This window comes from Phyllobates terribilis, unplaced genomic scaffold (assembly GCF_046119375.1).
Source record: "Phyllobates terribilis strain yellow unplaced genomic scaffold, ASM4611937v1 Scaffold_7__3_contigs__length_470593459, whole genome shotgun sequence".
Taxonomy (NCBI): Eukaryota; Metazoa; Chordata; class Amphibia; order Anura; family Dendrobatidae; genus Phyllobates; species Phyllobates terribilis.
Window position 1 is genome coordinate 77,522,072 of NW_027362767.1, and position 16,827 is coordinate 77,538,898.

The 16,827-nt window shown below is 42.2% G+C and overlaps 1 protein-coding gene across 6 annotated transcripts in view; it reads left to right on the top strand.

Moving 5' to 3' along the window:
- The window catches only part of MAPKBP1 (mitogen-activated protein kinase binding protein 1), a 152,979-nt gene that overhangs the window by 61,174 nt on the left and 74,978 nt on the right, over positions 1 to 16,827 (top strand). For all 6 annotated transcript variants that reach the window (XM_073638823.1, XM_073638825.1, XM_073638824.1 and 3 more), the window contains exon 3: positions 6,821 to 6,912. In XM_073638823.1, the coding sequence (XP_073494924.1) occupies positions 6,821 to 6,912 (92 nt within the window). The remainder of the gene's footprint in view (positions 1 to 6,820; positions 6,913 to 16,827) is intronic.

Below are 16,827 nucleotides of genomic sequence, written 5' to 3' on the forward strand. Positions count from 1 at the left end.
AAACGAAAAAGGTCTAAAAAAGGAAGGAAAAGTTAAAAGGAAGGACTTCAGCTTCTGTCTTTTGTCTTTATTTTGTGTGTGGTTTAAACCACATCAATAGCCTTCTGTTTTACTACATGTTAAAATCTGCTGCCATAGATCTGAACGTATGCAGCCCTAAAAGGGAGCAGTCACAAAAATTCAAATGTTATTAAATAGATCTTGTGGACCTGATGACACTGATGTACAGTAAAGACCAAAAGTTTGGACACACCTCATTTTAAATTTTTTTTTGTATTTTCATGACTCTGAAAATTGTACATTCACACTGAAGGCATCAAAACTATGAATTAACACATGTGGAATTATATACTTAGCAAAAAAGTGTGAAACAATTGAAAATATGTCTTATATTCTAGGTTCTTCAAAGTAGCCACCTTTTGCTTTGATGACTGCTTTGCACACTCTTGGCATTCTCTTGATGAGCTTCAAGAGGTAGTCACCGGAAATGGTTTTCACTTCACAGGTGTGCCCTGTCAGGTTTAATAAGTGGGATTTCTTGCCTTATAAATGGGGTTGGGACCATCAGTTGTGTTGTGCAGAAGTCTGGTGGATACACAGCTGATAGTCCTACTGAATAGACTGTTAGCTGCTTTTTTCTTGCCATAATACAAATTCTAACAGTCTATTCAGTAGGACTATCAGCTGTGTATCCACCAGAATTCTGCACAAACAACTGATGGTCCCAACCCCATTTATAAGGCAAGAAATCCCACTTATTAAACCTGACAGGGCACACCTGTGAAGTGAAAACCATTTCCGGTGACTACCTCTTGAAGCTCATCAAGAGAATGCCAAGAGTGTGCAAAGCAGTCATCAAAGCAAAAGGTGGCTACTTTGAAGAACCTAGAATATAAGACATATTTTCAGTTGTTTCACACTTTTTTGTTAAGTATATAATTCCACATGTGTTAATTCATAGTTTTGATGCCTTCAGTGTGAATGTACAATTTTCATAGTCATGAAAATACAGAAAAATCTTTAAATGAGAAGGTGTGTCCAAACTTTTTGTCTGTACTGTATATGCTTTGAAAATCCATGTCAGAACAGATTTATAAATGCTGATACTACAATGAGCATTTTTTGAATCCAGCTAACCTGTGAAAGATCAGGAGTCTCAAGTTTATTCAGTCTCCGCTCCCTCCACCCAGCCTGACTGACAGCTGCAGCTTGTATTGAGCAGTGTGAGATCTCAGCAGCAGCAGGGAGACCAGACGCTAAGCAGTTGTCATTCAGGATAGTTGGGTGGGTAATGGGTTGATTTTTCATTTAAGGATTTTGCACACATTTTTTTATGGAAAGTAACAAGTCAAAGTAAATACAACGTTCTCATCTGATCTGAGAGATCTAATTAATGTGTGAAGTTTGTACCTGGTGACAGTAAAATAAATAGCCAATATTTGAGTTTGAGCATCATGCATTGATGTAATATTGGTTTACTAGTTTACATATGAGTGGAGAATTCATGTGTTGTGTGGAGAGGAAAAAAAAATATTACATAGAATATAAATCTAAGAAACTGCAATGCGATCTCCAGATGTGCATCCTCCGGACAGCTGCTGCAGAATATTCTCGGAGGTCCTCTTCCCCCTTAATGCTGAAAGTGCAATATTTATCTGGAGCCACCATGTAACATGATCACGTGGTACATATGAATATATACATTTATATACTTTTACATGTACCATGTAAGAGTATTACTTGGTGGCTCCAGATAAATAAATTCGGCACTTTCAGCATTAAGGGGGAAGATGACCTCCGAGAATATTCTGCAGGAAGATTAGGATCGCAGCTGTCAGGAGGATGCACATCTGGAGATCCCATTGCCGCTTATATAAAAAGCTGAGTAAACTCGCAGGGATTCCTTGGTTGGCAAAATCATTTCTTTTCTGTTCCAGCTTTTGTTCTTCTGTTTCCATTTTTTCATTTGTACAATGTAGAACCTGGAATGTGGCTTTTCATGTATCACCAAACGTGTTACAAATGCTGTCTAATACTAAAAGTAGCTTTGTACTGAAAACTTTTTTTTTTATTTTATGCATTTATTTAATCTATTTGTGAGACTTAAGTAGATGAACTTTAATAAAAGTCACGACAACCGAACCTGATGTAACTTGACATTATACAGTTATACCTGTTGGGTTTCCTTAACATTTCTGTTTCTCACTTAATAACAGTTGTTTGGGATTAGAATAATGTGGAGTTTCTTCTCTAAACCGGTTGTCTGTCATTGCACATTAAAGGGAATGTGACTGAGCTGCAATACCAGGCCCAACATATGAACAGGTGTGGCACTGTTTATTAGAAAGGAGCATGTTTTTTTTTTTGTTTTTTTTTATCTTATACGAGGTCTATAGGAAATGTTGTTGTTTTTTGTTATTTGTCCATGTCACTATTTTTAAAATCTAATCTTGCAGGTTTTGAACTTTCCGATAGGCTGACAAAACAATCCTGATTTTGTAAACCTAGTGTTTTTATTTAACTAGGGCAAAAGTTTGTTTGCTGTACTAATGCTGTATCTAAATACCTGGGATAGAGGAAAGTGGCTGGTTGTTCTCCTTGACCACTCTGGCATCCAACTTCCCTGGGGTACATACCTCTATAACGTCCTCTTGGATACAACCCTGTCTGTAGAGGTCACTTTTTTGCAGTTAATATCTCAGACAGGATTACAATCAGAGTTAACACTTTATATAGACCACACCGGACCTTTCATTCACAATAGATCATGGTCACAGCTCACCTCCTCTACCCCCCTGCACGATGACCTCCACACAGGTCACAGATCATGCCTAGAAAAAACCTACAGTGTAATTCATTGAACATGTCCATTCTGTTTCCTACAGGAGGCTATCAGGGTTTTCCTAGCCCACATTTCCTCTTGTAGACATGCTGGCTTAGACTTGCTTTCCATGTGGCATTAAGGGCACAATAATGGAACAAAAAGGAAAAAGTCCCATATTGTTGTGGAAACAAGTTTTGGAAAGTCTCTAACAATCAGCGAATTCAGACGAAGTTTCATTGTCCGTATATAGAGCACAATGCCCGAACCGACCGTGCATCTCTGGACCCAAACTAATATGCCAATGCAGCTGTCAATGTTGGTCAGGAGACCCATGGTCATTCTGGGCATTTTTGGCTATCTGTGGACTTTGAAACGCAAATATCTGAATTCCTAAGTTGTAGACCAGGGTTCCCCAACTTCAGTCCTCAACAGCCACCAACAGGCCATGTTTCAGGATTTCCTTAGTATTGCCCAGGTGATAAATGCAGGCCAGAATTCCACTGGTTGTGCAATACTAAGGAAATCCTGATCTGTTGGTGGCTCTTGAGGAATGGAGCTGGGGAACAATGTTGTAGAGTTTTCTTGGGTCTTCCAATTTAAAGGGTCTGGTCTGAGGGCTTACAAATTTGGGGTCTGAATGTTTTAGGGTTAGATATTTTTGGGCCATGTCAGGAGACAAATACACATGAGGAAAAGCAGGTAATCCCCCGATTATGAAACATGGAAGTAGCATGGTCAACCACTGATACTTCCGTAATCATGGAATGCAGCTAAATTGCCGTCGGCTAAAGTTTTTCTGGTGTCACATTTCTTTATGGCTTGGACAGGCATGTTTAGCATAGGGTCAGTGTTCTCCAGCCCTCTGCAAAAAATATGTAAAGCGTTCTTTTTAGCCCAAAGAAATAAAACCTATAAAGTGAAACTCTTGAGGGAATGCTACAGTCAGATCACTGACATAACTACATCTGTCCTAAGGCGGACAGCATTAATATTTATGATTTAGATGCCAATATAAAACATGGGGTGTAGTAGTTTGGAACTTGTCCAGGAGGCGAGATGATCAGATTTCATAAAAATCTATACTCCAAGCATTAAACTTGTTTGTACTAGTGCTTGTACTATTATGTGGTTTGCCTTCTTTCTACTGTATTATATTAATATTATATATTATACACAATCACACTTATAATTTTATGCAGAGATGTCAATCTGAAATATAACCTCAAATATTAATGCTCAACTTTTCAAAGCAAAGAATAAAGTACGGTAGATATATGTATATGTATATATATATATATATATATATATATATATATATATATATATATATATATATATATATATATATATGTGTGTGTATATAAATATAATATAATATAATATATAATATAATATATATATATATATATATATATATATATATAATATATTTTTTATTTGGTTTAACTAAGACTTCCAAAATACAGAAATCTTGTTCTCCCTGCTGGCCTCTACAAGGAGTCATGGTGCCATGCTTTGTACTGTGTATAATCCTTTGATTCAGTTGAGGATCCAAGGTGTGTCACTGCTATGTGCAGAATCCAGCAATAGGAACCATGAAGACCTTCATTTAAAAGGAATGTCACCAGGTTTTTGCTATGTAATCTGAGCGAAGCATTATGTCGGGGCAGAGACCCTGATTTCATTGATGCATCTCTTGCTATATTGCGTTGTGCAGTTTTGATGAAATCCCTGTTCTTGGCTGTAGATCTAGCTGTGCTCAAATGCTGAGTTGTGCATAACCCCGCCCACACCACTGATTGGCAGCTTCTTGTGTGCACTGTCAGAGCAGCCAATCAGTGGTGTGGGCGGGGTTACGCAGATTAGCTGGACTGCTGTGCAGGTGACACCTAGTCTTTCAGTGATAATCTCCTGCAGATAAAACATTGATTTGTATTGAAACCACAGCAAGCCGCCCAGCAAATGATACTTCCCTGAAATTGGGGCCTCTGCCCCTAAATCATGCTACTCACAGACTAAATAGAAAAATGTGCTTACCGATTTCCCTTTAAAGGGATACTTAAATGAAACCGATCTAACTGGTAAATTACACAAGAAATCTATAATCTTCATAAAGAAAGAGTGATTAAAGTAACGGTTACGAACTGCATGTTTGGTAGATCATGGTAAAGCACTTGCAGTATTGGAATGATAAAACTTGTTTCAGGTGAGTTTTCAGAATAAACTTGTGTGTCCTTGAAGTAACACTGCTTCTGACAATTATGATTTGCATTCAGCATTTTTCACTCATGAAGTCTCTCTAACTTTAAGTTCTCTATGAACTATTACCATGGAGAACAATATGCAGCACTAGTACGGACCTCTGTGGCTGTGACTGCAGCGCTAGTACGGACCTCTGTGGCTGTGACTGCAGCGCTAGTACGGACCTCTGTGGCTGTGACTGCAGCACTAGTACGAACCTCTGTGGCTGTGACTGCAGCGCTAGTACGGACCTCTGTGGCTGTGACTGCAGCGCTAGTACGGACCTCTGTGGCTGTGACTGCAGCGCTAGTACGGACCTCTGTGGCTGTGACTGCAGCGCTAGTACGGACCTCTGTGGCTGTGACTGCAGCGCTAGTACGGACCTCTGTGGCTGTGACTGCAGCGCTAGTACGGACCTCTGTGGCTGTGACTGCAGCGCTAGTACGGACCTCTGTGGCTGTGACTGCAGCGCTAGTACGGACCTCTGTGGCTGTGACTGCAGCGCTAGTACGGACCTCTGTGGCTGTGACTGCAGCGCTAGTACGGACCTCTGTGGCTGTGACTGCAGCGCTAGTACGGACCTCTGTGGCTGTGACTGCAGCGCTAGTACGGACCTCTGTGGCTGTGACTGCAGCGCTAGTACGGACCTCTGTGGCTGTGACTGCAGCGCTAGTACGGACCTCTGTGGCTGTGACTGCAGCGCTAGTACGGACCTCTGTGGCTGTGACTGCAGCGCTAGTACGGACCTCTGTGGCTGTGACTGCAGCGCTAGTACGGACCTCTGTGGCTGTGACTGCAGCGCTAGTACGGACCTCTGTGGCTGTGACTGCAGCGCTAGTACGGACCTCTGTGGCTGTGACTGCAGCGCTAGTACGGACCTCTGTGGCTGTGACTGCTGCACTGGAGAGCGCTAAAACAGATGCTAGAAACTGCGGCGTAATCTGAGTGTGTCCTCCTTCTCACTGTGAGTGCTCCTCTTTCCTTCCCCCTCCACCCACCATAGAGTATAATAAGAGGTGTAACCTGACACCTCACTGTGCTGACAAAGACTAAAAAAGTACTCATTAGTCAGGGTCTTAAAGTGCTTAATATTAATCACTGTTTCATACTGTTTGATTAAATTAAGCATATTTTAAACTGTCTAGTCTAAATCCTATTAGTTGCTATACTTTGTACCCAAAAAATGTGTGCCACACTATTAGGCCATGTTCATTTCCCGCCAAGCCCTGTTTTAGTAAGATTCCGCCTTGTCATTGTTGGACAAATGCACAGAAAGTATTTAAACTTGATAATAAATATGGTACTACTCATGAAATACCTTTTTTATGGCACAATTTGCTCCAGAATTCTGGCACGTTTGGCTGGATACATCTCCCGTACTGTGGAATATTGAGGTGCTGTGTTACTGGACCCGTTTCATATGTCTTGTTATGGTGCATAATATTGGGGACCAATAAGTATCTAGACCATATCTAACCATTGGAAAATATAAGACTGTAGCAAATATTATTTTCCATGTTTAAAGAACATACATTTCTACTTTGAAACTTTAATTTTAGCCCTTATTTTTCCATGCCGCAACACTTCTTAAAATACGTCCGCAGTATTGGTTCTGTTGTGAACAGATGCTCCTACTTGTACATTTGTAAACAGGGAACAGTAATTCTTTGTTGTGAAGTGCGCGACTTCTCTCCCACAAGTAGTCCAGCTGTCGGTGTGTTCTGAGATTACATCTTTTTTTTTTTTGTGCGACAGGTGACACTGGAGAAGGTCCTGGGTATCACGGTGTCAGCTGGAAGAAGTCTCTCCTGTGATCCGAAGACCGGCCTTGTGGCATATCCCGCTGGGTAAGTGTGTGCTTAACATCTCATTTTATCTGTGGGAGGTTTGATTAGTGGTAGGAGGGGATTACCGTTGGCAGGACACTTCTAATCCCTCAGTAATCCTTTCTTTCGGTACACACATTTATCATACTTGCTTCCAAATTTTGTTTGTTTGTCATTTAAAAGTTTTTCTGGAAATAAAAACAGAAAAATATGTTGGAATAATAAAATAAACATTTAAGACCTGTTAATCAATAATCTGGCGTCCAGCGGTGGCATTTATGGTGGTCCTGAAGCAATGACCTCCTGTCCATGATTAAGCTGATTTTTAAGATGCCGTTACCTGCCACATTGGTGACACTTGCATGACGATTATTGGCAGTGGCTGTCACGTAAATGACGATAAATATGAAATCATCACTCGGGGGTTTGAATAGGGTAAACATAGTTATTTTCTAGCACACTTCATGCCCATTTTTATACATTTTTTAAACCGAGTTCCATTGTCTTTTTAAAATAGCGTTGTATAAACTTTATTTAAAAAACAAACAAACAAAACTTTTGACCAACTTTACTTTCCCAAAGCGGCTCTTGAAATTGTTTGACCTTTTAGTCTTCCATACTTATCTAGTATCATTGGAGCTTCCCCTCTTCCATTTGTGGTCACTCCTCCCATATTTTTTTGGCGGCAGTCACAACTCCTTTTGCCGGTAGGACGCTGCAGACAATTGGTCATCACCATCTTCACTATCCATCTTGTTTTTTTGTTAACGGTGGACACCACATACTCTACCATCTCTGTCTGGAAGGAGTGTACTACTGATAAGAGTTGGAGCACCGTGCCATCATTGACCACTTGGTTCCATGCTTTCTTCAACGGGGGGAACAACTAGCCACCAAGTTTATGAAGGACCCAGAGCAAGTCATGGCCACCGTCGTCTAGTTTTCTAGCTGTTATGACTTGCTAGTGATCTTTTTTTTTCTCTCCTTTTACAATGGAAAATGTCATTAGTGGATATTCCATCATCTGATCACAGATTGTGATACGCGATTCCTCTTTTGAGTTTCGTTTGATAAAACCCTTCATGCATGTTGCTCTCAGGCTTGGCATTCCCAGCCCAGGTGCTGTGGGTTGTGCGTACCCTGAGGCCAAGAACCATCTGTATAATTTTTCTTTTTTTTTTTACATCGAGCCTCCTCCCATGTACGGGTCAAAACAAGGACTCTTTCCTGTGGTTTTTTACTTGTCGTCTTTTTAATTACAGTGCATTACCCAGCCTTATATTTACTCACGGGCTACTGAAAGCTGACTCCGGGATTTGGTGTTCTGGCAGACAGCTGCCTGCAGTGCAGAAAAGGGGAAATGTCTACGCTCAAATGTTACGCTCAAATGTTCGCCTTCTGCATCATAGATGCAGAATATGTATTTACCGAAGGAGGCAGTTTAGCTTTAGGCTGTACATGTGAGAAGTGGGTGTAATGTTTATTTAGATGGTTTGCAATGTGGACTATGTCACTACCTGTGAACCAGATGTCTGCATACTTTCTTCTACTACAACCTGTTTTTTTTTAGGTTTAAGTCCAGAGGAGTCGATTAGTTAAAGGGGTTGGCCAACTTTTACTTTTTTTTTTTAACAAGTGTGTTAAAGATGTTTTTTGGACAATTACAAATATAGAAGTATTAGGCTGTGTGCACACGTTGCAGATTTGCTAGCAAAAATGCAACCTTTGAGTCTGCATTTTCCTGCCAAGTAATTTAGAAATGGTGCAGAAATTTCTGCACACCCAATGCTCAACTTGTGCACATACTCTTAACGGGTTCTCCTCCTCCTCCTTCCTCCCATAATGAACCCAAAATGTCTGCTAAGGGAGCAGCATGTGACCAGACCTGTCCATCGGCCTCCACCTCCCCCCAAAAAATGCTTTCCCACGTTCATTATTTTCAACTGGAGGGGGCCGATAGATGCATCTGATAACATGCTCTCTAGCGAGAATTTACTGTCCGGTAGGCCACGTTCACACATTCCGTATTTGTTCTACTTCTGAATTTGGCTTACAATTAGAGGAAAAGTATCTCGTCACCACTTCTGCATTTTTCACCCACTCCTGGTTTTGGCTTATAAACACTGATGTAACATACTGATCAAACACTGAGCGTGTGAACATGGTCTTTACAGTAGAACACTGAAGACCTCTCGTTCCTGATCATTGGCCCTAGTAAACATTACCAGTTACTGATCTGATATAATATTGATGAACTATGTTATATTATAGGCTATATCCAGGACTTTAGGGAAAAACAAAAAATGTGGCTATACACTAACAGGCAGGCAATTGCCACTTGCCTGCCTTATGTGCCCGGCACAGATCGGTCACAGACCGCTCGAGCTGGGGATTCAGCTGCATCGTTACTTCTGATGTCATTCTGATTGACCGCTGGCTCCCCCAGTTAGGAAGCGGAGATCCGGCTGTCAATCAGAATGACGTCAGAAGTCCCGACCCGTCTACAGAGCGAAGTGGAAAAGAAGCCTCCGCTCTGTAGACGTGATGTCAGCAGCAGCTTCAGAATCCCGGCAGGAGCGGTCTGTGATCGGTCTGTGCCAGGGAAGAGCGGCACAACAATTACCTGCCTGTTAGTGCTTAGCCATATTTTTTGTTTTTTTATAAAGTCCCAGATATCCCTGTTAAGGTTGGGCCGTCAACATCAAAGTCTTCGAAAACCCCATTAAGATCTAGAAAATCCTGTTTGCCATGTATCCCTGAAGGTATTTTTATGGGACCTCTGTCTCGGGGATTGCATGGCTCCTTTCTTAGATTTTCATATGGTCAGTGAGCAGAACACAACCGATGATTGTTCTGTGAAGTTCTGATCTTAAAACTATTTCTTGAAGATTCCGGGATTAGATCCGTCATATTGTCTCTTTGCATTATACTGTGGCTATTGGTCCTCTCTCCTCCTGTGCCAGTTTCTGACTAGTTTTGTTCAAGATTATTGTAAGTGTTTTTTGCTATGAATACCCCTTTTTCACATGTAAAGCACCATGGAATAAATGGCGCTATAATAAGAAATAATAATTATATGAACGAGTCCTTTGGGAAATATTCTGTTTTGTGTCGACACGGTTATCTGTATGGATAGGAGGCGGTAACATCGTCATTCGGGATATTGCATGCCGTCCACCCTCCTCCTTTCCTTTTTGTTCTAAATTATTATTATTATTTTTTTTTTTTTAAAGTAAACCTGTAACCAGGGCTTCGGAGTCGTGGAGTCGGAGCCCATTTTGTTGGAATCGGTATAAAATGGACGGACTCCGACTCCTAAAATATATAATAAATTGGGTACAGTAGTTCAATGCAGTTTATGGGGAATATTTTTTCGTAAGAATTTGGGAAAGTTATGAAATGTCCTATTCCTGATCTAAGGGTCTAGACCAGTGTTTCCCAAACCCCATCCTCACGGCCCCCCACAGGTCATGTTTTCAGGATCTCCTTAGTATTACACAGGTGATTGAAGTATCATCAAGGCATCAGGAATTCTCTCACCTGTGCAATACTAAGGAGATCCTGAAAACATGACCTGTGGGGGGCCGTGAGGATGGGGTCTGGGAAACACTGGTCCAGACTTTTACTGAGATGAATCTGTGCTGCAGTAAATTTATCACTTACACATGAGCCAGGTATGAGGGAGTCAGTCATGGAAATTGAGGAGTCAGAGATTTGGCTTACCAACTCCACAGCCCTGCCTGTAACCATTAGATCAAGAGTATTAGTGCTGCATTTCACCTTTTCTTGCTTTTATACAGCACAAGGTATGTAAGGAGCAGAGCACATCAACATCCCGCATCCTGGTGTATTAGTCTCCAAAGATTGCACAATCATTATTTATTATATATATTTTTTTCATGTGTATTTTTTGGAGAGTTAATCCATTAATAATCTTAGCTGCAAAGTATATTTTTAGGTTTTCCGTTAAATAAATAAAAGTATTTTTATGGGCTAAAATGGGTTGTTCATTATTTTTTCTATTCCAAATTTTTTTATTGACTTTATTAAAGGCATAACTGTAAATTGGTAACAGCATGGATAGATTGATATCTGATGTAACTCTTGCAGCAGTGGAAATTGGAAATGTTATGTTCAACTTTTTGAAAATAATCATTAAGGCTGTGTGCCCACGATGCGTTTTTTTAAGCGTTTCCGCAGCGGCAATTCCGCTGCAGAAACGCTTAAAAAATGCTTGGTAGAAGGCCTGCCATGTTCCCCAATGATAATCCGCATGTGCTGTACACATGCTGCGGAAATTTCTGCTGTGGATTATCATTGCGGAAAAAAACGCAGCACTACCAATTATTTTGCGGAAGCGCTGCGTTTTCGCCGCCATTGACTTGCATTTGATCGCATGGAATCCGCATCACTGCATCTGTAGATGCGGAATCCATGCGATTCAATGTGCGGATGGTACCCGGGTTTGAAGAAGAGGAGACTGATCCAGACCTGGGTACCATAGTACCTGTAAAAAAAAGAATAAAATAAAAAATAAACATACTTACCTTCTGATGGCCCACGGTGTCCTTGTCTTGGCATGCCGGCAGATCACGGTGGACTCAAGGACCTGCCATGACGTCATTTAGTCATGTAACAAGTCACGCGACCGCTGGCGTCGGCAGGTCCTTCAGTGTACCGCGAGCTGCTGGCAAGCCGAGACGCATCGAATAAAGACACCGAGGCCATCAGAAGGTAAGTATATATTTATTTTTTATTTTTTACGGTCACACTATAAATCCATGCAACCGGCATGGATTTAGATATACTGTGACCAAGTTGTCAAGCACTTTCCAAGTGATGCTAAAATCGCCTGGAAAAGCGCTTGATAACCCGCATGCAGAAATGCATGTGCAAAACGCTTCACATCCGCATGTCCCTGGCAGGAAAAACGCATGTACAATCCGCATGTACAATCCGCATGTACAATCCGCATGCGTTTTTTCTGCCAGGGAGATGCAGAAACGCTCAGGAAAAATCCGGAGCATTTCTGCATCGTGGGCACATAGCCTATATGGAATCTGTCACAACGCATGTAGAGACAGAAACCCCCGATTCCAGGGTTGTCACTTACTGGGCTGCTTTCCTTATGTTGTTAAAAGTGCAGTTGTATCCGCATCGGATTATCACTAAAGCACTAGTAATCCTGTGGCCAACCACACCCCCCACCACTGATTGGCTGCTTTCTGCCTATGGACAGTGTACACAAAAATATGCCAATCAGGGATGTGGCCGGGGTTATACAGAGCTCAGCATTTAGAGAACTTGTAGATCTGCAGCAGAGAAAACTGTGATTCTATCAAAACTGCAGCAACAGCCCCATAAGTGACACATCGCTGGAATCAGGATCTCTGCCCCTACATCATGCTTCTTTCAGATGGTGTATCTGAAACATGATAGATTCCCTTTAAAAAATGAAAACAAAAAAATAGGCAAAAAACAAAACCTTAGCTATCCAATCCCTGGCTGATCTATCTCTGGTGGTCCCTAGTTGGTCTTTGTGCACAAGCTAATAGCGATGACTTGACCCATTGGCATGTAACTTGTATCAGCAGTTATGGCAGCACTTTACCATTCAGTTCAACGATTAGCTGCAGCGGTCATATACTGGTAGTGTTATACAAAGATCAGCGGAAAATGGAAAAGATATGTGGCGCATAATTTTAGAGAATTTTTGCTCCTATGAAGCTTCCCTTTAAGGGGACATTAGAACCCCATTTAAAGTGCATGTGTCACGCAGTAGGTCCTTACAAGGTGAAATGAGCAGGCAGTGAGAGCACCTAGTATAAAGTCCTATTAACTTTGTGCTGTGATCTGCGTCCATCACTGTAGAATAGCAATGCTAATTGGTGGAAAGCCAGGAGATAATAGTTAAGCCACGGATTGAGAAGAATTATCCTATGTGACCAACACAGTACAAAGTAGTTAACGAATCCTTTTATGAATCCTGCACCTCAAGAGCGTTAGAAGTAATGGAAGTTGTCAGAATTCAGTCCCAAGCACTATAGGTATAATATATGTAGAACAACAAAAGAAAAAATGGAGTTTTGCTGGAAAGATGGATAAAATCAATAATTTTATTAATCACATATAAATTCATAAAAGTGTATGTATATATGTGTGTGTGTGTGTATGTATGTATATGTATATGTATGTATATATATATATGTGTGTGTGTCATATATATATATATATATATATATATATATATATAATATAATATAATATAATATATATATATGTGTGTAAGGGAAGAGAGAAAGCAGGACACACTCCATGCGAAGCGTGCGTTGGCGCAGTATAACTACAGACTTTCCATTCTTACTATTTCATGAACATGCACAAGTCCAAAAACTTTGGAGGCTAGAAATCTGGATTTAGAATTTGCAGAAAGGTCTGCTCCACTGCAATAAAATGGTCTCCTCCTTTTGGGAGACCCAGCTCATCTGTGTTACCCGGTAGGGTCATTTTATTTTAATGACTGGTATGTAATAATCGCTGAATGCTAAACCATGATCATTGAGGCTTTCTGAAGTTCCGCTAGTCCCAATTGTCATTCAGCGTGAGCATGAAGCACAGAATAACCTGTGAAATCGTGTTACGCCCGTGGCTCGCCGTGTGACGACTCCTCGCTCCTGTGCATGTAACGCAGGTATTTCAGTCTATGACGGAGCTGATGAATACCCCAGTGATACTAATAATAATATACACGGTGCCTCCAATTTTGCTTACCAGCCTTGATACATGAGAAAAAACACATGACATTGCAGGAGGTCTTTTATCTGGGAGCCTCATGCATTGTTAGAATAAATCTTGTTTTTTGATCTTTCGGACCATCAGCAAAAAACAAGCACCAAAGGAAACGGGAAGGAAATCAGGAAAGGACCACAGTCTGTGCACAGTCATCGGCCTTGGGTACAATGAAGTAAACTTTCCTAACAGATGGATCAACATTAATTTGACCAATTCATGTACCCACAAATCTCACGTATAAATATGGATCAACTGTGGTGATTCGGCGGCTTCCGCTGACATCACGTCGACAGAGCAGCTGCTTTTCTTCTACTCTCCTCTGTTGACTAGGTGTGATTGCTGACATCATGCTGATTGACAATTGACTCCCCACAGGTAGGCAGCAGGGAGCTGGCTGTCACTCAGCATTATGTTGGAAGTCACACCCCTTTACAGAGCAGCCTGACAGAGGAGCTGCTCTATTGATGTGGAGTAGCTGAATCACCAGCAGGAGTGGTCAGTGAGCAGGCAGGTAGTTGTCTCTGTTGGCAACTACTTGCCTGTTATTTGGCTCAAAGTAAAAATATATATTTTAGTTCTGGACAACCCCTTTTTAAGATGAGTTACATCAGGAGTTATGTAATGTAGTAGTACTAAAATATTTACTGATCGCCATCTTCCCCTGTTTCCAGCGCTGCTCTGGTTTTCTTCTCACTCACGTGACCTGCAATTTCCACTCTCCGGATCACTCTCTGCGTGAAGCGGGAGTCGTTTTTACATTGCAAGTCTATGGAGTCTCGTTCTGACACTCCATAGGGCTGCATTGTAAATGTGACATCCGGCTCACGCATAGAACATAAGGTGATCCGGAGCGTTGAGAAGAGGACCGGAGCAACTCTGGAAACTGTCATCGGTAAGTTCTTTATTGCACTTAAATATAAGAAGTTTTATAACTTTTGGCATGAGAAATAATGAAATGTAATCAACATTACCTGAATACACCTTTTTAATTCTGCATTTATTTATTTTTTTTTACATACCCATTAATGGTCTTTTTTTTTTTTTTTTTTTTATAGCAAATCTTTTTGTATTCTTGTTTGAAAGTACAGGGGATAAGCAGGAGATGACTCACACGGCACAAATATAGAAGTATCTGTCTGGTTTTATATTCCTTACAAGCGCTGCCTCATGGTGTGCTACTACACTTGTAACCACAGTGTTTTACTTCACTTGTCTTTTATGAAACTTTAACTGCGCTCTAGCAATTAACAAGCTCTACATAGAGATTGTGGCTTTAGGGTTCATACACCTGACAGTGCGGTGTGAATGGTGCCTGGCGGATGCCCATAGAGTTCCTTTGGGATCAGTAGTCTGTCTTTGTGTCGTATTTGCACCTAGAAATAATTTACAGTCTTAGTCTTTTTGCCGTTTCATCTTGTAAAATAGAAGGTACAGTATTGACCTCAAACACATGACTTTTGAGGACAGATCTGTAATGGCAGCACCCCTGTGGCAGGTTTTGCAATGACTCTGGTGTAGTGATGGGCGGGCGGGAGGGGGGGGGGTTACCATAACAGCGCCACTGCTGGTTTAGGGTGGGCTATGTTTCGTCAGCACTGCTGGTTTAGAGTGGGCTATGTGACGGCTAAACTGCTGGTTTAGGGTGGGCTATGTGACGGCAGCACTGCTGGTTTAGGGTGGGCTATGTTTCGGCAGCACTGCTGGTTTAGGGTGGGCTATGTTTCGGCAGCACTGCTGGTTTAGGGTGGGCTATGTTTCGGCAGCACTGCTGGTTTAGGGTGGGCTATGTTTCGGCAGCACTGCTGGTTTAGGGTGGGCTATGTTTCGGCAGCACTGCTGGTTCAGGGTGGGTCTATGTGACGGCTAAACTGGTTCAGGGTGGGTGTATGTGACGGCTAAACTGCTGGTTCAGGGTGGGTCTATGTGACGGCTAAACTGCTGGTTTAGGGTGGGCTATGTTTCGTCAGCACTGCTGGTTTAGGGTGGGCTATGTTTCGTCAGCACTGCTGGTTTAGGGTGGGCTATGTGACGGCTAAACTGCTGGTTTAGGGTGGGCTATGTGACGGCTAAACTGCTGGTTTAGGGTGGGCTATGTGACGGCTAAACTGCTGGTTTAGGGTGGGCTATGTGATGGCTAAACTGCTGGTTTAGGGTGGGCTATGTGACGGCTAAACTGCTGGTTTAGGGTGGGCTATGTGACGGCTAAACTGCTGGTTTAGGGTGGGCTATGTGACGGCTAAACTGCTGGTTTAGGGTGGGCTATGTGACGGCTAAACTGCTGGTTTAGGGTGGGCTATGTGACGGCTAAACTGCTGGTTTAGGGTGGGCTATGTGACGGCTAAACTGCTGGTTTAGGGTGGGCTATGTGACGGCTAAACTGCTGGTTTAGGGTGGGCTATGTTTCGGCAGCACTGCTGGTTTAGGGTGGGCTATGTGACGGCTAAACTGCTGGTTTAGGGTGGGCTATGTTTCGGCTAAACTGCTGGTTTAGGGTGGGTCTATGTGACGGCTAAACTGCTGGTTTAGGGTGGGCTATGTGACGGCTAAACTGCTGGTTTAGGGTGGGCTATGTGACGGCTAAACTGCTGGTTTAGGGTGGGTCTATGTGACGGCTAAACTGCTGGTTTAGGGTGGGCTATGTTTCGGCTAAACTGCTGGTTTAGGGTGGGTCTATGTGACGGCTAAACTGCTGGTTCAGGGTGGGTCTATGTGACGGCTAAACTGCTGGTTTAGGGTGGGCTATGTGACGGCTAAACTGCTGGATTAGGGTGGGTTTCAAGGGGATAGACCTGCGTCCCGCTGACGGTCATACCTCTGTCTATAGGCAGCTTTTCTTTAGCTTTTGGGCTGTCCACTGTCACGTATTACCGCCTGTTAACGTTGCTATATGGCTGTTACGTCCGAGCTGCTCTCCCAGATTCCTGATCTCACCGCTCTGAACGTTTGAAGCAACTAAAATATTTCTGCAGCAACAAAGTTGTTGTTCCCTTTTCTGCACCCCTGTGCTCTATGTTGTCATACCCTTTTGTCTTGTCGCCCTGTGGGGGGTTTGCGGTCGTTATTTTTACAGCCGTATTCCAGTTTTTGTTTTTGCTCCAGTATATGTGGGAAGGAAGTGCATTCTCCAATGATGAGTGTGACTGG